The sequence below is a fragment of the Corticium candelabrum genome, chromosome 14 (assembly GCF_963422355.1).
Source record: "Corticium candelabrum chromosome 14, ooCorCand1.1, whole genome shotgun sequence".
Taxonomy (NCBI): Eukaryota; Metazoa; Porifera; class Homoscleromorpha; order Homosclerophorida; family Plakinidae; genus Corticium; species Corticium candelabrum.
Window position 1 is genome coordinate 6171006 of NC_085098.1, and position 19159 is coordinate 6190164.

The following is a 19159-nucleotide window of genomic DNA, read 5'->3' on the forward strand; positions in this document are numbered from 1 at the left end:
AGCTAAATCCCGTATAACTGGCGCAATTTACACTTGCGTGTAGCACCAGACAGCAGAGTATTCAGTAGTCGATATAATGGTGAGAGAAATTTGTAATAAATACGTTTGACACATCAAACTTGGACGGACAAGGCTGGCAACGTTGTGGATGTCGAATTGTTATACTATTCGCATTTCTAGGCCTCGTCGTACAAGAAAAGCGCCCACTTGGCCGCATCACGACGAAAAACAGGTACTCTATTGATGTCGACTGGCTAAAATAATGATGAACGTCTCTGTGTTCATATGCCAATTTTGTCATTCCTGTTACTATGGCAGCGAAGAATCCTGAACTAACGGAGGAACAGAGGCAAGAAATTCGAGAGGCGTTTGACCTATTTGATACTGAAGGCACTGGCGTTATCGACGCCAAAGAGCTGAAGGTTGTAGCTTGGTATATATTGACAATTTGAACTTAATATTTTTATTTATGTTGTAGCATTTAAATTAAATTTAATTGTTTTTGTATTGATGCATCACAACTATTTAGTCCGAGACTGTCTTGCATTCATTCTGGTACCTGGAATGCTTTATCGAAGGAAGAGTTTGTTTGATTTGTATCAATACTAGAGATTTCATACATATATTGAGATGAGGGAACGATTGGATTTGTGGGTACAGTACTGTAGGAATGTATTAGAAGTGGCAACTAGAGGTGTTACGTTTGCATCACTGTGTCCTGCATAGCTGTTACTGAAAGAACGGGATTGTTCTTGACTTGCCTCATTTATCAAATTTGCTTTTCATAATAGAGGTCGTTGCAATTTGTTTGTATTGCAAATGTTGTCAAAGCATTATCTTTAAACTTTAGTTTGGATAGATAAAATTAGTATTGATAATGTATTGTTATGTGTTTTAATGGTGTATGTATCAATGAGGTTTTTAGATTATGATGTAGTCACTGAGTCATGTGTACACGCTTCTCTTTAGGTTGCCATGAGAGCACTTGGATTCGAGCCGAAGAAGGAGGAAATAAAAAAGATGATTGCTGAAGTAGACAGAGAAGGAAAAGGCAATTGGAAAGAGTGTTAGAAATAGTTAAAGCCAAATTATTGCAACTTGTTACTTTATATTATAGGATCAATAGATTTCAATGATTTTCTACATCTGATGACATCAAAGATGGTAAACACAATACTGGAGTTTTTTTGACTTGTGTGAATTGTTATTGACAGGCAGAAAAAGACCCAAAAGAGGAAATACTGAAGGCATTCCGTTTGTTTGATGATGACCAGACGGTGAGAAGCAACTGTACACGTCACATTAAACTTAATATATTTTATTCGGCTACACATGTGCATGTACTAGTATTGAATACTTTACTGAAAATATACTTCTTTGATTCCTTCCATCCATGGATGTTTTGGGGTCTTCTTGTTGTCAATGTTGATTGCTGCCTGACGTTTGTTAATTTAGGGGAAAATATCGTTCAAGAATCTAAAGAGAGTTGCAAAGGAACTGGGTGAGAACTTGACTGATGAAGAATTGCAGGTGACCGAATTCTCATCAAAGATTTGGTTATAGGCTAGTAGAATACCTTGATTTCTCTTGTTCATTGCTTGTGTAGGAAATGATTGATGAGGCTGACAGAGATGGAGATGGTGAAATCAGTGAGCAGGAATTTCTGCGTATTATGAAGAAGACAAGTCTCTACTAGAGACGCATGACCTTGTACATGAGTTGACTTTAGCTTTAACTGACTGCTAACAGTGAAGGAGGTGTCCGCATTTTGTCATTAATATAACCATAATACAAACGCGTTTGATGTGTTTAAACTTTATCATACAATTGTGACAATCAGGCATCACAGAAACAGAACGACTAGACTAGAAATCATTATGGTTGCATTTGTCATGTCAGTATAGTCTAGGACTTTCTGATAGTTACACTCTTATCAAACACAACACAGCATACAGTACTATAGTTCACTACCCACAGACCTGTTGTGTACATGGAATTAGCTCACTAAGCAGCAAGTACAGTTATTAGTTAAACACAAAACTCACAGCTCATCAACACACTGTTACATACAAAACAAGGACACTTCAAATTCAATCAACAATGGCTTCAATTCCTCTTTCTGTATTGCACTCAAAATGACACCAACAAATATAGAAGAAAATAATGGGTAGCACAGCAATCTAGATTAAGATATTATAATGCTTCATATAACACTGCAGGCAAAGTATGGTAAGAAGCAATATAAACATAACAGTTGTAGGCAATCATCGGATCACAGACTGCAGCTTACAATCCTCAGTCTCCTTCATTCGGAGTTTCTTCTTCGGCGGTTGGCTCTGGCAGTTTGTCGTCATCTCCAACAAGCTCTGAACAACAGGATGAGCAGGTATGTATGTAATCATCAATCAACCTCATATCAACTTCATTGTCACAAACAACTAAACGTTTGCAGTCTATTACCCATTCCATAACCAACCATTGTCAAGGTAGTATACAAGCGTCATTAAGCTGTACTGTACGTTAGTTATCATTCATGAAACACACCTGGCTGAGACTCCACTTCCTTTATTACTGCACTGATACCTTCATGTTCTGCTTGCTCAGCAGCATATTTCTCTACAGTCTGTAACAGTGGCATTAAGTGAAGATTGACAAGGATGAGAATGTAATAATTAAGTTAGTATGGTTTATGCACTGAAAGTAGGCTTACTTCTTCAGCTGTTTGTTCAACAGCGTGCAGAACTGTTGTAGTTGAAGAAGCATCACTGCTAACTGAAACCTCTTCTCTAGATTCCAGTACGCCACTGTTGTCACCTACTATTGAAACGGGTTCTTGGCCACTAACAGTAACATCACTGTGTCCGTTTCCTGTTCCTTCATGGTGACCTCTGTCTTCTCCGAGTGTGTTAATATCATTGGCAACAAGGTCAGAAAATGCAATCTCTACAATCTCAACTGGCTCTACAGTTGCTGTCGACTCGTGAGTCTCATCTCTGGTAGTTATGACTCCGACTTCACTTTCCTGAAATACAATCAATAGTTCCATGCAAACACTGAAAAATTACCCGAACAAACTCTGACCATAACTGGTTGTCCCTCAGGGGTGGAAGATGCAGAGTCTTGCCTAAATAACAACCAAAGTACTGTCTCACAACCTAAAGAGATGTCTATGCATACCGTGGAATGGGAACTACGCACCTGGATGGAAAGTTACAAGAAACAGCCAAGGCATCATCTCTAGCCTATAGCAAAAACAGCAGGAGGTGAAAGAGACACAGATTGAACTCACATCCACAAGAACATACTCCCCACTCAAAGTCATCCTCAAAGTTAAGATTGCATGAGATGAAAGCATGCAGCACAAGCAGAGCTACTCCCAAACCATAACCACACCTTGCCTAAATCTTCTTCCTCCTGTTGAAGTTGTCTATGTGGAGTAGGATCTTCTGATTGAGGTAACATACCTGATTCCTTTCCACCACCATCTGAATTACACAAATCAGAAGAATGTTGGTGTGAACACAAGCTCTAGTAAACTCCATAAACACAAACAGGTTTAAATGATTAGTTGACCAACTTTAGCTTATTATACTATCCTTAGTTGAAACAGCCAATTAGGTTGCCAATCAACTTGATTGAAGGATGCACACACAAATCTAAGAAATTCCTAATTTTAGGTCTTACCTGAAAATGTGAAGTCATCAGGTGATGGCTCTCTCTCCACCGGCTGTGGATGGGAAAGATCTGGTAGACTAGAATCTGATTCTTCCTTCTCATTCTGTGGTAATCATACAATCACATCAGTAAAAACAGTACTAGAGTATAAAAGGCAAAGTGCACGAGTCATTGACACCCCTACTGATTGGTAGATAATGACATTAAAACTGCCAAAACCTGACCCCATGAACTGATAGACATTGTGATATACTGTGTTAGACAATTAATCAAGAAATCACTACAGAATTATCACATCACATCACAAATGCAATGCAAACATCCAATTGAACAGATACACCTCCCTACTGTCCATATTGTGCACTAAAACATGTGCATGTTCCAATGCATGCACAATGAAATCAAAGCAAACTGCATGCACATATAGTTTTCTAGCAAAGATGATGTTACCTACCTCATCAGCACTGGCCAATTTTGGCCTCCTGTATAAGCACAAAATGATACATTTCGTTATTGATGCAACTGGTTACAAATGTCCTACTGCCTGATTTCTTGCATCAACCTCAGAAAAGCCATTTCATTGAACAAGACCTCGCTTAATTCCACCAACAACTCCTCACCACATTCACTCATTCTATCACAATAATAAAATATTCTAGGATGCTCACAGCGACAAACAGCAAGAGGGACACAACAAGTGTCAAGAAAAACACACTTTTGTCCAGTAAACTTCGCAAGGGATTTCTGGATGCTTGTTCCAAATTGACTTACATATGATTGTGAAGATCCCTAAATACAACATCACTTAAAGACAATCAGCAACAAAAAAGACAACCAAACAACCTCCTTCTCTTCTTTGTCTTGCATTAGAGTCAGCACAAGGGCTTGGATGTAAGCCAGTAGCTGAGGGGTACAAACTTCATCCATACGATCTTTCAGAACTGGAATGACTTCCTAACAAATACACAACACATCAACAATTAAAAGAAGACAAAAATACAAAAGATATAAAGCTGGCACAAGTCAATGGACATTGTAGCTATTGATCTAAATCTGTAATGTATTACACATGGCAAACAAAATAACAAGAAAGAGAGACACATCAGGTTACTCTTTATGGCTGTCTCATACAACACACATTACAAACTAACTGTTATAATTGACTTGATTTGATGGTCCAGTGACTGTGTATCAATCTGTGGAATCTTGATATTACACAACCAATTAGACTGATTGCTGTGTAATGATTTGAGTTTATTCATACCTCAACATCACTGTCATTGTCAATAGAAAGACCAGAAGGGATGCCACCCTTTGTTGATTTTGACATCACCTGCTTGGATTGACGGAAAGGCTAAACAGACAACCAAAGTGAAACAATGGACAACCTACTATAGTCCAACTACTAACATAACATAAATAAAGGTAAAACCAGCAAAACGAGGTATGTAATATGAGATATTATTGTTCTTGGTGTTCATGTTCTAGAGATCTATCTTACTCAATTTACAGATCAACAGATTCTGACAGAGAAAAACACTAATTAAACAATGACCACAACAACAAATTTAAAAACAAGAATATAAAATACGACAAAAAGGACAATCTAAGTCATTTAGCAATCCTGGAACTCATTCTACCTGTTGGTAACGAATCACTGAATCTCCTAAAGTGTCTTTAGCAAAAGGATGTTCGTCAGGTGACTGAGGAGTTGTTAGAGAACTTGCACTCTCAGCTTTTTCTTGGTAGTCATAAACTTCAGGTGAACAAGCATTGAGAGCTAGCGCCAGAACTCCACTTTCCTGATACCTCTGAAAACAAGGCAATGGCATAAACAAAGGCAGTTATGCCCAATTTGACAACATATAGGGACCGTTGGTTGGCCAACTAATTAATCAATTAGTTAACAAAGATCAAGTTTCAGATAAAATATTTACAGATCTCTGATCCTGTACATTTCTATGTGTTGATTGTTGTACCTTTGCTCTTGCAGCAGCTGCAGCAACTGCTTCTTCTTCTTCTTCTTCTTCTTCGTCTTGATCTTGCTCATTAGCATTCTCACTTGGGGTGTGTTCAGATGCAGAAGCAGATGCCAGCCATGGTTGAAAGTACTAAACAGGAATCAAGAAGTGTACCACATCAAAATTGACTGCTACAAGGCATGGCAATGAACTTAAGATGGATACCGAGTCAAGAATGTTAGCCTCAACTGTGGAGAATTGATGATCGGAGTTAGCTGTAAGATAACGAGTCACAAGGTCCTGGATAGCATAGAGTGCACGTTGCCTTAGATAGTCTGATGACAGTAACTGCAACTCTCTAAACAACTCAATCTACAAAATCCAAGCCAAGTTACTGTACTATCATCAATATAATGCATTAACAACAATGAGCACAACCAACTCAAGTAACACTAGATCATACCAAGAAGTGTGGTCTTGACTCATTCTGTGAAATCAATGCAGCAACTTCAGCATAAATGGACTCTCTTAAAGCCTCAAATAAAGAGTAGTCACTCTCTTCAACTCCTCCATCACCAGGTACACTAGACTGAGCTGATGACAATGACAGTGTGTCTACCATCTTACTCACACTCACTATGGCATCATTAGAGCTTCCCTTAGATTTCCCTTTCACTTCATTAAGAGCCGCTTTTCTTGCCTTCCTAGCTAATGACCTTCCAACATCATTAGACTTCATGAACTTTCTGGCTGTCAAGGAAGCTACAGCTGTAGCTTTAGTTTGACCATCGTCATAGTTCACACCAACATCAAGAGAGCTAGTTGAGCTGTGAATATCATCACCTACAACTGGTTTCTCATTTCCTAATGTAACATTGTCTAGTGCCACATCAACGGTATATGTTCCATTTGACTTCACTTCATCTTCCATACCAGTAGGATAAACAGTTTGTGTTGTGCTTGGAAGTTCTTGTGATAAAGTTGAAGGAAAGGCTCCTGGAAGACCACGAGATTGACCACTGACATTGCCAACTGGATGTAAATACCCTGGATAAAACCCGGGATTGTAGTGACCAGCATATGGATTACCCCATGGACTATATGTACACATAGGGTTGAACCACGGAAAATGAAAAGGAGAGTAAGGGTGAGCCAATGGAGTCATGGGAGGCGGCATGTTGACAGTTTCAGTTACTCCGCTAGTTTCTTCCCCAGCATCTCTCTGTTTCAGACTGTACAGATGACTCAGTTCTAGTTGAAGTCGTGTGACTTCCTGTTGCTGCTGATTGAATAGCACACTTGATTCTTGAAGACGTCGCATATATTCCTGAACATACCAGCGAGGTCTGGACCCACTATCTTGTATGAGCTGTGACAATGCAAGCTGTTCTCTCAAAAGATTGTTGCAAAGTGTTGTGTTCTGAAGTAGCTGCTGGTGGAGCTTTTGGCAACGATGCTCCCATTCAATATCTTCCTCTTGTTGTCTACTCATTGCAGGTTGGTCTGAATGTAAGACTGAAGCATCCGCTGTTGGTCTGGGTAGTTTAGAAGGAGTTTCCTTGTCAGGGAAGATTACGCTTGGCCAAGCAGCACTATAACCTCCACTTGTGCCAAATAAACCAGTACCTCCAGACTCTGAAACTAAAGGGTCACATTAGTTGAACAAGTATACACCAATATGGTAACAAACAAATATAGAGACAAGCACACACATAACTTGAACAACAAGAAGACACCAAACAACAAAAGACATGCGCGATCTAACAAAGAGGTTAATCCCCAAACAGTGAACCTCTTGGCTCTTCCTTCAATACAGGTGATTTGTGCTCTACGAGTCGTTTCTTCTTCTTCCCAGGTAGGTATTGCTGATCATCAGGCCATTGGCGAACTCTTCTTGATCGACCCACATTCACTTGGTGACGAGCCAGACCAGGAAAAGATTCAGAATCTACACAAAACAGAACACCACCACTTACAGAAATGTCATGATTAGACAAGTGGCTTAAGACTAGGTATACACCACACACTTTATGCCACTTCTCAAACATACCCAAAAAACAACAATAAATAATAAGCAGCAACTATCTGTGTGGCAGAATTAGCAGAATCCTATTTCACCAGTCCCCTTTCTCTAAAACAGCTAGGGTGGCCCCCTTCCCATCCAATTAACCACACCCTACCAGTAATCCAACCCGTAGCAAGCTATGTTGTTGGTTGGTTGTTTTCTGTTTTCTTGGTTGTTTTCTGAAAGATGTAGTTTAACCCCACATGTGTTTAATAGTAGACAAATATTGGAAGTTGAGAAGCACACACTGGCAAACTGTACTCTAAACATACATTACTCTCCCTAGATAAGACAAGTTTGTTGTTGTGTCTGTGACTGGACATCTTGTCATCTGTTCATAATCTTACTGTCTCCTTGTATGATCTTTCCTTGTCTGTCTGACTGCTTGTTTGTGTAATGTCTGACTGCCTGTTTGGGTAACAACAGAAGCCTGTGATGAAGTCATAAACACATTGCTGATTACACCAAGAAGTCATAAACATATTGTTGATTCCACACACTCTGATGGCTACTGTGACAAATGAAGCAGCACTTCAATGTTGTCTATCTGTCCCTATGCCTCTGCCTATTAGTGTGTCTTTTGAGTCCCCTAAGATCTCTTTGGCTGATACTAAACAGTAGATGGATGTCATTAAACGAAATTGATGGAACCTTAACCTATTGCACAACAAGCCACCATACAATTTCATACCAGATTGTGCTTCTCTAGACTGATCATGAACGCTCTCTGCACTGATCTGAGTAGAGCCACCCCAAGTAGCCATCGTAACATCAGCACTCCTAAAGCCAAACATTACAACACAACAGAGACGTGATTACTCCATAACTCACTGTTCAGAGCCACGGGATGAAGCTGTCTTGCCAACTTTCTGTAAACATGTTCAAACAAATGTTACCATGAAAGATTTTGAATGACACTCACAATATGCATGCCACTAATTGCTGTTGGATGCCTAGTACTTCAGTAAGAGATTTTCCATTGTTGCACATTTCTTAAATATAGTTAATTTATTCAAATAGACAAATTCTCCCCAAAATAATTTCTAAACAAAGTTGGCCTTACGTTTATGTATGTCAGTATCATACAGATGTAACTCTCGTATATACAATACCTACTATAGTACTTTGCGATCAATTATCTGATTCAGGAAATCAATTATCTGAATTGGGCATTCAATTATCCAATTCAGGCATTCAATTATCCATTGCTTAGGGCTGTGCAATAACATGAAAAACTAAATAACTTACATAGTCTGCCCTTGGGCAGGTGCTCAAATATCATCATTCACCAGCTGTCTAGACGCAATAAATTTGTAATTAATCTTGACTTTAGCATGTGCTTTAGGATAGTTTCCTTTGCACTAATCTTGGTGTCCCACAGTTCTGTGGAGGTTTAACTAGCTGTTGGGAGCAAACTAAATCTACATATCTAGGAAGCCTACAACACCTTGCTCCGTCAATTGTGGTGTACACTCCGCATACTTTGTAAGGGGGCGTCCTGTGTGATATCATGCAACAGTCCACCATGTGTCCTTGCAGGTGTTTAGCTATAGCAAAGAGCTCAAATTTCACAACTTAGCCTTTCCACCTTGGTTGAATCAATCATTTATTGCTCAGCTGAAACGTGAGTGAGCATCATAGAAAGACGTCATGAAAGAAATGTGCGCGGTTTTGACTTTACGTATCAGACTGAAATAATTATTTCTATAATAAATTTGGTACTTCTATGACAGAACATCGAATAATTGAATGCCTGAGTCGGATAATTGAACACTGGATTCGGATAATTGAACTTAAAATACTATAGTCCTCTGTTAGACAATCTTTCAGTGTTACCTTATCCTGCTCTGATGCCATAGCTTGCAGAAGTGCAACTTCTCTCTTTTTCTCCTTCAGTTCTTTCTCCAGATGACGTTTCCGTTGTAATTCAGTCCACAAAAGAGTGCTTGAAGAAAAATCTCCTAGTTCAAAGCATAAAATTTAATAGCCAGACAAACTTTAAGAAATGACAGCAATACACAACCAACAAATCATTCAAAGTACTGTCCAGCAGAACAGCTACCTACACGTACCTACCGCAGTTTTTTAAACAACTGCCACAACTGCTGCAAATCACAAATTACAGAACATGTAAGAAGTTACTCAGGTAGACAAAAACAAAATTCTATGTATAAAAATTATCAAATTTGACTGCTTTCAGAAAAATCAGGTACAGCTTGCATGGATTTCTATCACGTATGCAAGATCATACATTAGTCAGACCAAACTTAAAGTGATCAAGTACCTTTATGAGACGTAGTCGCCACAGGTGCATGAGATGCTTCATTCTTTTCCTAAGAACATAATCAAAATAAGGACACGCCAACAAAAATCTCTACCACAACAAAAACTGCGCCTACCAAAAACACAAACTCCAGAGATTTGGGAAGTGAGAAGGTCTCATCAAGTTGGTTAACAGTTTTACCATCGGAAGATCATGGTTTTCACCTATCTAAGGGAGACTTTTAGGATGCGCTAAGTTTGAGATATGGTTGGCATCTACCCAAAGTACCGTCCAAATGCTCCTGCGGGAAAAAGTTCGACGTGGACCATTCAATGATTTGCCCTAAGGGAGGTTTCCCAACACTTGCCACAACGAAGTAAGAGATATCACGGAGGACCTCCTCATGAAAACATGCAACGATGTCGCGACTGAACCTCAGTTGCAGCCCTTACACAGAGAAACTTTCCAGCATAAAACAGCCATTATTGATGACCACGCATGCCTAGACATTTCAGCTAGAGGAGAATGGCAGCATTCCCAACGTGCATTTTTTGATGTAAGAGTTTTCTACCCGAACGCGCATTCAAACATGCAATCTACTTCTCTGGCATCAGCCTACAAAACTCATGAAAGTGAGAAAACGAGAATATGGCAAACGTGTGAGGGAGATAGAGAATGCAACTTTCACACCCCTACTTTTTGCAGCAACTGGTGGAATGGGGGAAGAAGCGTCAATTTTTTACAAGAGAATAGCTGAATTATTATCAATCAAAACAAAGAAGACCTACAGTGAGACCATAAGAATCATCAGGTGCCGTCTATCGTTCAGTCTGATCCGTTCAGCAATTTTATGCATCCGAGGTAGCAGGTCGGCAAAGCACAGGCCCTTTCGTGCAGAAGAAATTGACATCATCAGCAGTGAGGTTCGCCTCACTGAGTAAACTGATTTGTGATAGAGTAGCAAGTTTCTGAGTTTTTTAGAGTTTCTGCGATTGCTATACTATTGACATGGACAATATTTAAAAATATATCATGTTGATTAGTAAAAAAACACATACACATCTCTTTAATAACAGTAAGTGAATCATGAGCATTTGGATGTTAAGTGTTTTAAGCAACAACACTACAAGTGGAGCACTACACTGCATAAAATCAATTCAGTGTAAAACATAGCAGATGCCACTTCATCTAAAGTTTCAGTGACATCGCATTCTGTGGTTGCAGTTTTGTTCCAAGTATTTAGTGAGTAGATAAACACCATAGTCTAATTAATGTACAGGAAGATGCATCCTATCATACACAAGTGTGACCATAGCTACTTACTGTAGAAATATAACTACACATGTACTGATGTGCATGCTCCCGTGTCTTCCAAGAATAATATACAAATTATGTGCATACGGTACCACTAAGTCCACATAACCTAAACAGCAAGCAACAACTACCAAAGGTCTTTTACCTGCCAGACTTCCCTGCCCTCCAAAACTGCCAACATCTGTTTTTGTTCTTCGATTAGCTTATCAAAATCTTCCCCCTTCTTTTCAAGTCTCCCAATGTAGTCCTCGAGCATTGCTGACAAGCCCTCTAGCTCTCCTGGACCGATCACTTCAATATCAGTGTCACTGTTGTCACTTCTCTGAACAGACAACTCCACAGTTTGTTCATGAACTTGTTTGGCAATCTCCTGCAAGTTCGATAGCTTAATTTTAGCCACTTCAAGTTTTCTAAAATGCAGCAAGAAAATATCAAATATGCCAGTCAGTGTGTGTGTGTGTGTGTGTGTGTGTGTGTGTGTGTGTGTGTGTGTGTGTGTGTGTGTGTGTGTGTGTGTGTGTGAAACGAATAACTGAATCACAACCCAAATACCTTAGCTTTGTTTCAATACTCTCTCTTTCCCAGCTTGACATGTCAACATAATCATCTTTATCTACAGATTCTGCATTAGCACTTGGCTCTTCCTACACAGAAATAGCAGCAACTGTCTCAAATCAACTAATAAGATCATTAATTAATCAGCTCATCATGCATCATTAAACAGAAAAAGCAGAAATAGAGTACCCCAAAAACAACAACCTGAGCAAATACAATCTGACGTTACCTCTGCCTTTGATCTATCCAGCTCTCTTTGTAGCTCTTCAATTCTGGTTCGTCTTTCTTGTAATTGCCTACAAATTGGAAAACTACTTCACAGCCAATCATTCATTGCTAAACAGCAAAGGAATTCTCAAAGTCATTATGCCATCTGACACACACTACATGAAGATTTATCAATAGAACATAAATAGTAAACAATGACATCATCTACATTGATTTGACACATATGTCGCACACCTACAGTAAAACACAGCACAAACAATTCACACATAGCACGCCACACCCATGTATCACACCTGATTTGCTCTTTCAGTTCAGGATCATCTATCTCAGCAGTCAGTAAGAAGTCAAGAGATGCTAAATCTGCTTCAACATCCTCATCACTAACGTGAGCTTGCTCTTCTGGATCCTCTGTAACTTCTTCAACATGATCTGATTCACCAGGTAATGCTCCAGCAGCAACTGCTGCCGACTCTGCTTCATCTTGAACAACCTAGAAAAAGAACACACCTACATAAGTCACAAGATACAGACAACAAATGAGGTTGTTTGGTGTGTGTGTGTGTGTGTGCGCGTGTGTGTTTGGTGGTGGTGGTGGTGGTGGTGTGTGTGTGTGTGGTGTGTGTGTGTGTGTTAGCCTCAAACTTTCAGACCAGAAGCGCACGAACTCTAGTCTGGACCAAAACAATACTAAAAAGATTTCGGAAGTACTTATCAAAAGCGATGCTAAATGGTAGTCTAACAGCATAGGATCGTAAATTTTACCTAAATCAACATATCATTTGTAAATGCCATGAGATCTCACGAACAAAGAAGAGACATCTGCTGTGTGTTTGTGGCGATATCTTGGTGGATGGCATGAAACATAGTATCAACTTGGTCCAGACTAGAGTTCGTGTGCGTGCGTGTGTACATATTGTTGTACACATCTGATTTTACTAAAGCACCAACAAAAAAAGTATAGAAAAACAAATGAACAATCAGAAAGTCAGATACATACATAAACACAATGACAAGCACACAAACAAGTAATGAAGAATGATTGTCTAACACAGTGACAAAACATGATCAAGCTATATCACCATAACAAAGTTTCTGATAACACAAAGACAACATCTATTTACATGTAAATATTTAAAGGTTCAAATGCTGGAAACTTTCAAAACTGAGCATCCCATTCCTCCAAATAGGAACGTTAAAAACAAAAATAGTCAAGGTTGTAAGGTAATCTAAACATCATTCATTGACTCACTTCAACTTGCTTCACAAGACTTCGAATTTGCATAATCTGACTGCTAATATCATTCAGCCTACTAGCAAAAAACTAACATTGACAAGTGCTTCTCGATGTGAGAGTGTATTTGTACTGTAGTCTTTCATTGAGTGTAAGTGGCTTGTCTTGCTGCTGTAAACTCTCATAATCTTCCTCTTCCCTTGAAGCTAAAAATCCAGGACAAGATCACAGCTCAAAAATTAAGAAAAACAAAAAAGCTAAATAACACAACAGCTGATAAAAAAACTCATAGCGCGCAACATAGATAACAGATAGACTGACAAATAAGCGCAACCTCTGTCATCTGAATACTTCACAAACAGTCGTTGCAACAACTTTTCCATCCATTCCTGCTTCTTTTCCAATACATGAAGTCTCTTCCGCCACTTCCGGCCTTGACTATTGTCTGTATTGTCATTTTCCTTATCTGAATATTCCTCTTCTTTGGCTTCTTCCTCTTCGTCTTCGTCTTCACTGTTGTCCTCTTCCTCATCTTCCTCGTCTTTGTCATCATCTTCACCCATTTCATCATCACCTCTCTTAGCTGCAGCAGCTCGAGCTTCTAACCCTGCCCTCTATACATGAGATTGTGTACAACTTAATTCAGAACAAATGTTTAATAGATGCAACTTAGTACAATTCCTTGCTTTGATCAAAGTGCAAATTACTGCTTACTCATATGTCACCAAGCAAAATGAAAAAAATGATTTATAAATTTAAATATAAATTATTTACTGTAAAAGCACTGCTCAAAGCACGCACGTGATTAAAATTACAGCATAAACAAAACTGCGACACTTATCTCACCATCTCATTTGCTTCCTGTAATCTAGAACTAGCAGTTTGCTGCAATGACAGCAACGCAGCTTGTTTCTGTTCCAGAGCTCGTAACTATGACAGGAGTAAAGGTCAGCTGATACATAAATTAATCTCATATATGCTCTGAACACAATCAAGACAAGATAGTAAAAAATGACACATACAGTACTGGATGATATAATTTCATCTGGTGTCTTGCACAAGATGTGTATAATTTCACTTCTTTGTGGTTGTCAAAAATACCTATTAATTAAACTAATTTTTAGCTCTTGTATCTACAAATAACAGATGCCCTATGTATGTAATGAATATCTGAAAGCAATGGATGTACTCTCTACAACCAACAATCTCTATTGGAGTGATATTTGATTTCAAGACTAGAATTATGATTAGTATTTACAATTTCCAACCCTACTAGTTTTCACCTAGATAGCATACAGTCTACCCTTGCTAGACATTTTGGCCTATGCTATAGCTAGGAGTGATGTAAAAAGTTTGGTCAAATCCACACAGAGAAGAACTCTGCTCTTCTAACCACCCACTGTTATATGTTTGTCATCAAATATAGGACTGGAAAGGGAAAGGGACACTTCAGAATCTGTGCAGCATTACTATGTAAAAAGTCACTGGGCTGCCATGAGATTGGCTTATCAAGAACCTGTGTAGGTATCAAGTTTCTAATGGAATCATAATCTCACTGTAATTATGCGCTGTTCAACATCCCTACTTTCCTGGTTGGCACTTAATTACAGACAATGACTGTCAACATCTGGAAAAATTCCAAATACAGCACTTGGGAGATGAAGCAGAGCAGGGAATGTTATTACTGGGTTGTTTTATCAAAACAATATTAGTTCTTTGGCTTGGCTGGAGTCTTAGTAACTGACTTAAGAAATTTGGCGTTGTGGAGAAACTCAGATTCAATGGACTGTCAACTCAGACACTCCCACTGGCAAGACACTGCCCACCACTCAAATCAAGAAACATAACAGTTGTATAGGAGAAAATGCAGACTGAGGTTACTTCAACCAATAGGGATGTAACTTCTAGTCCAGTGAGGGTAACAGACGCAGAGGGCTGTCAAATAAGTTAATCTAGAGAGGAAAACTGAAAAAGAAATATTTGCAGGTGATTGTAAACCTACTAACAATTCAATGGATATTTAGGTCGCTTTCTATTTCATAATTGCTTTTCTAGTAACAATGATGAGGTCAGACTAAAAGGTATTTTGTTTACAATATTCTTTTCAAGTCTTTGGCGGTAACCACCATGGGTTGGTGCCTAAATAACTTATCAGCCTCCAAACCACCATCTGTTACCAATCCTGTCAACAGATGTGGTGTGTCAAATAGCATGTTGTTCCCATAAAGAGACAGTACATGATCCGCCTGACAGTATGCATGTATTAACAGGCTCTTTGTGGGGCAGGATCTACAGGAGTCATTAAGCAATTAGCTCACCATGACAGCCAAGCCACTTCCCTTCCTTACACCTTACACATTTCACAGTTGGGAATCTTCACAGCTCACACATCATGCAAAAACAACTTGCTGAATAGCTATCCAGACTGACCATGTGCTGCACCTTGGATCCAGTATTAATAATTAAGAGGGTTCTGCTCATCCTATGATGTTAATGTATTATTGTTTACATTTTCGCTTGTTTGTGTATGTGGACCAAAATACACTGAAGTAAGATCATTTTACACACACCTCAGACAAAGTGTGAAATGCTAAACACCTTTCATGTGTTCTTTGCACCTTTGTATTTTGCATTCTCAGAAATACATACACCAGAAGACCACAAATGCAGGTGAACTGAGTGTTGACTCATACCTTCTTTTGCTGGTCAACCAGTTTCATCAGCAGTTCCTTCTGTTCCTGAAGAGCTGCAAGTTCTCTTGCTTCTTGCTCTTGTTGTGCAGCTTCCCTCTCTGTCTCATCAGGCTAGACAGAAAAATATAAGGTGTGTGTGTGTGTGTGTGTGTGTGTGTGTGTGTGTGTGTGTGTGTGTGTGTGTGTGTGTGTGTGTGTGTGTGTGTGTGTGTGTGTACATGTACGATCAGCTTTACCAATTGTTTGGCCAGCAATATTCTGTATTTCTGTCTCTCCTGACTGAGTTGTTCAATCATGGAATCCAACCTCTGCAACTGACTTTCATCAACGTCTCCCCCTCCTTCTTGAACTTGATGCATTCCATCTCTAATGGCACATGCTTTACAAAGCAGATCCTAAACACAGCAAGATATTCATACACATGGAATCATCTAATTAACAGAAAACGTCTGTGTGTGTGTGTGTGTGTCGTGTGTGTGTGTGTGTGTGTGTGTGTGTGTGTCGTGTGTGTGTGTGTGTGTGTGTGTGTGTGTGTTTGAAATCAACGTAAGTAATTCTATGACACCATCATCATACATACATACATCAGACTCCTTTAGTCTCGTTAGCAGTACATGAATAACAGCCTCCCTCTCAGCTGCATCTTCCACACTTTCCTGTTCACCTTCTACAGTTCCCTGTTCACCTTCTACAGTTGCCTGTTCACCATCAACAAGTTGAGTTGTATCGTCTCCATCTACTTCTGTGGATGATGCAGTAGTGGCTGTTGCCTTAGATGCTTCTACTTCACCGTCATTGTCTGGGCTAACATGAATAGCAAGTGGAACCTCCTCTACAAGCTGCAAATCAAATAGTATTTATGGTCACTTCTTGAGCTCATTAATAAATTACATGCTCTACTGCCTAACACAAACAAGAATTCATCTTGACTGACCAAACAGCTGTCTGAGTTTTTCAGTAGTGCTTGTATGAAAGACATTAGTTAGCATGGGATGTAATTAGTAGAATGATACAGAAAATTTGGGCAAATAACCTACAAGCTTGATCTGTCCTTACCCTTTAATTCCCTAATGAATTGGTTTGCTGTGCATTCACCAACTAATGAAGGCAATGATTGCCAGATAACTGCGGATACTCTGTTGCCACAATGGGCATTGAGAAATTCTTACCACAGACTGCTATGCAGGTAACTCTCATTAATTAAAATAAAATCTTGAACTAAAAATTCACACAAATTGGTTTAACGTATTTCGTCGTTTAAAACATCATGGCATTTATTGCTTTCAGCCTTTGCAGTGTTTATTCGGGAGTGGCGTTTAGCTTAATTAAACAAGAAAATATGGTATTTGATAACAATCTAGCTGCCCAGCTAATTTTAATTAACTACATACAACTTCAATGCCTACCTGCGACTCGGAATCATCAAACTTCATCCTCTGCCTTAATCTCTCAACTCCTTGTCGTTCTTCCATTGGTGTCCCAGGAGGAAGCTTGGTTCTTGACACCGTAGATACGCTGTGATTTCGTTTCGACTCACTAGTCTGTTCATAAAGATGCATGGATGGATTGGGAGAAGATGGCTGCGGTGACACATCTTGTTCTTCGTGACCGTGATCATTCATTAGTTACTATGTAACTATAATGAAGTATTCTACCAGTATCAAAATTGATATTCAGTACTAATTAAAGAGAAACAGCTCACAAGCATACACTTGATATCTAAAGTAATGATGCTTAGCACTGTCAGAGCAGTATGCAATTTCAACTCTACAAAGTCAGCACTTTGTCTTGTAGTAATAGTAAACAAACAGTTTTCTTGGTTGCCCTGGTGTCCCAAACTAAATACTACAAGAGTAGCAGGGGTGTCATAACTATTCTCTCTCCCTCTCTCTCTCTCTCTCTCTACAAACAATACGCTATACACAACAACGTACTGTATATCAGGAACTAGATTGCATTACAGACCTCTCCAAAACTAGACATTACTATGTCAACTTTCTGCCCAATAAAAGCATCAAAATGCAAAAAAGCCATACATCAAATTACAACACAGTAACCTGGCACCAAAGGCAAAGACTATAAAAACAAGACTAAAGATAAACAACTGGAATACTAGCATTGTATATATTATAGTTACTGAAGTGTCTGGTGACAGAAACAAACCCCAAGAAAAAGGTGTCACCAGAGCATTCCAATCGTTTCAATCAATAAATTAAAACCCAATACTTACCAACTATCGTAGATGTACATCAACCGGGACTGCTGAGCAAAACCGAACTCTTTCATTCTCAAAATTTTAGGTAAGTAAATAATAAGAACCTACTAAAAAGCCTTGACACTGTCAAGTAAGCTGATATGGATGTAAAAAGCAAAGTCTACTCTGTTAGTAGAAACCATTCCTACGTGTATTGTCAGCACTAGATTTTGAAAACTAAGTTTCTTTGTGAGAACCATATCCTTTGTTATTCCAACCATGCTGGTTGCAGATTAGAATTAGGTTATTCGTCGTATTATCCAATACAAATGCAAAATAATGTTCTATATAGATATAATAAAAAGTATTACATATACAGTGTAATCCTTGCATACCCAGACTTCATTTCTGAATTATCGTACAGTGTAGACTGATCTAATACGCATAAAACACTAAAAACCAGACAAACAGCCTGTGACTCTAAATGTAAACAACACATTCCTTCTTCAATAATGCCGTAATAAATTTGGATGCCAAGGCACAAATATGTGCACATAAATTTCATACAAGACAAGTAGAATGACAAAGCCAAAATACTAAAAGAAATCTCACAGTTTAAAAAACAACTGAAATCTCGACTAATTAGCTAACAGTGTGCATGCATAAAGCAATCACAATAAATGCAATTTTGAAAAGGTTCTCTTCAGCACAAAACAACGCATGCACTCACTTCGACCATCGCAACTAGCATTGCTATCTGCGTCTGGTGTAAACTGTACGCTCATACAGTTGTTAGACTGCTTTTGTTGCACTTACAGTGAGAAATGTCTCCGCCTTGCAGTTGGTGACGTAAACAGAGCCCTGTGTGAGGCCTCTCTCGGCAATAAATTGATGTGTTAATCTGTGAGGTTTGAGGAAGCGGCTGGATTGAGGCAGTGTTGCAAAGCGTTCGAAATCAGATGACCTACTGCGAGATGACA

At 39.0% G+C, this 19159-nt stretch overlaps 2 protein-coding genes across 4 annotated transcripts; one reads left to right on the forward strand and one right to left on the reverse strand.

The window, feature by feature from the left end:
* Window position 1: 1 nt before the first annotated feature.
* Window positions 2-1851, forward strand: LOC134189586 (uncharacterized). Its single transcript, XM_062657903.1, has 8 exons — window positions 2-79; window positions 181-232; window positions 319-422; window positions 970-1051; window positions 1118-1164; window positions 1215-1277; window positions 1456-1530; window positions 1607-1851. The coding sequence occupies exons 1-8, from the start codon at window positions 77-79 to the stop codon at window positions 1694-1696; spliced, it is 516 nt and encodes a 171-aa protein (XP_062513887.1). The 5' UTR covers window positions 2-76; the 3' UTR covers window positions 1697-1851.
* A 238-nt stretch (window positions 1852-2089) lies between these two features.
* LOC134189626 (pericentriolar material 1 protein-like) lies at window positions 2090-19159 on the reverse strand. 3 transcript variants are annotated; one of them, XM_062657961.1, is made up of 35 exons: window positions 18996-19159; window positions 17392-17621; window positions 16570-16824; window positions 16222-16380; window positions 15986-16096; window positions 14139-14222; window positions 13627-13906; window positions 13426-13498; window positions 13311-13371; window positions 12355-12551; window positions 12063-12129; window positions 11831-11922; window positions 11424-11688; window positions 9986-10034; window positions 9538-9662; window positions 8533-8570; window positions 8393-8481; window positions 7429-7584; window positions 6100-7277; window positions 5862-6008; window positions 5655-5786; window positions 5316-5486; window positions 4940-5029; window positions 4827-4880; window positions 4519-4629; window positions 4391-4464; window positions 4217-4309; window positions 4130-4157; window positions 3685-3778; window positions 3394-3485; window positions 3199-3242; window positions 3082-3124; window positions 2711-3022; window positions 2545-2623; window positions 2090-2366 (listed from the first exon to the last, which is right to left on the reverse strand). In XM_062657961.1, the coding sequence occupies exons 2-35, from the start codon at window positions 17605-17607 to the stop codon at window positions 2296-2298; spliced, it is 5130 nt and encodes a 1709-aa protein (XP_062513945.1). In that variant the 5' UTR covers window positions 17608-17621; window positions 18996-19159; the 3' UTR covers window positions 2090-2295. The 3 variants fall into 3 exon arrangements, with proteins under 3 accessions (XP_062513945.1, XP_062513946.1, XP_062513944.1); XM_062657962.1 differs by having other exon boundaries at window positions 13311-13368; window positions 17392-17636; XM_062657960.1 differs by having other exon boundaries at window positions 17392-17636.

Excerpts from the sequence above, each read along its gene's own strand:
- LOC134189626 (XM_062657961.1), bottom strand. The coding sequence starts at position 17,607 with ATGAATGATCACGGTCACGAAGAACAAGATGTGTCACCGCAGCCATCT. Across the intron at positions 4,465-4,518 it reads AAGACAAAGAAGAGAAGGAG|GGATCTTCACAATCATATGT; the intron begins GTTGTTTGGTTG and ends TGTTGTATTTAG. Across the intron at positions 3,023-3,081 it reads CTGAGGGACAACCAGTTATG|GAAAGTGAAGTCGGAGTCAT; the intron begins GTCAGAGTTTGT and ends ATTGTATTTCAG.
- LOC134189586 (XM_062657903.1), top strand. Across the intron at positions 423-969 it reads TCGACGCCAAAGAGCTGAAG|GTTGCCATGAGAGCACTTGG; the intron begins GTTGTAGCTTGG and ends GCTTCTCTTTAG. Across the intron at positions 1,278-1,455 it reads TGTTTGATGATGACCAGACG|GGGAAAATATCGTTCAAGAA; the intron begins GTGAGAAGCAAC and ends TTGTTAATTTAG.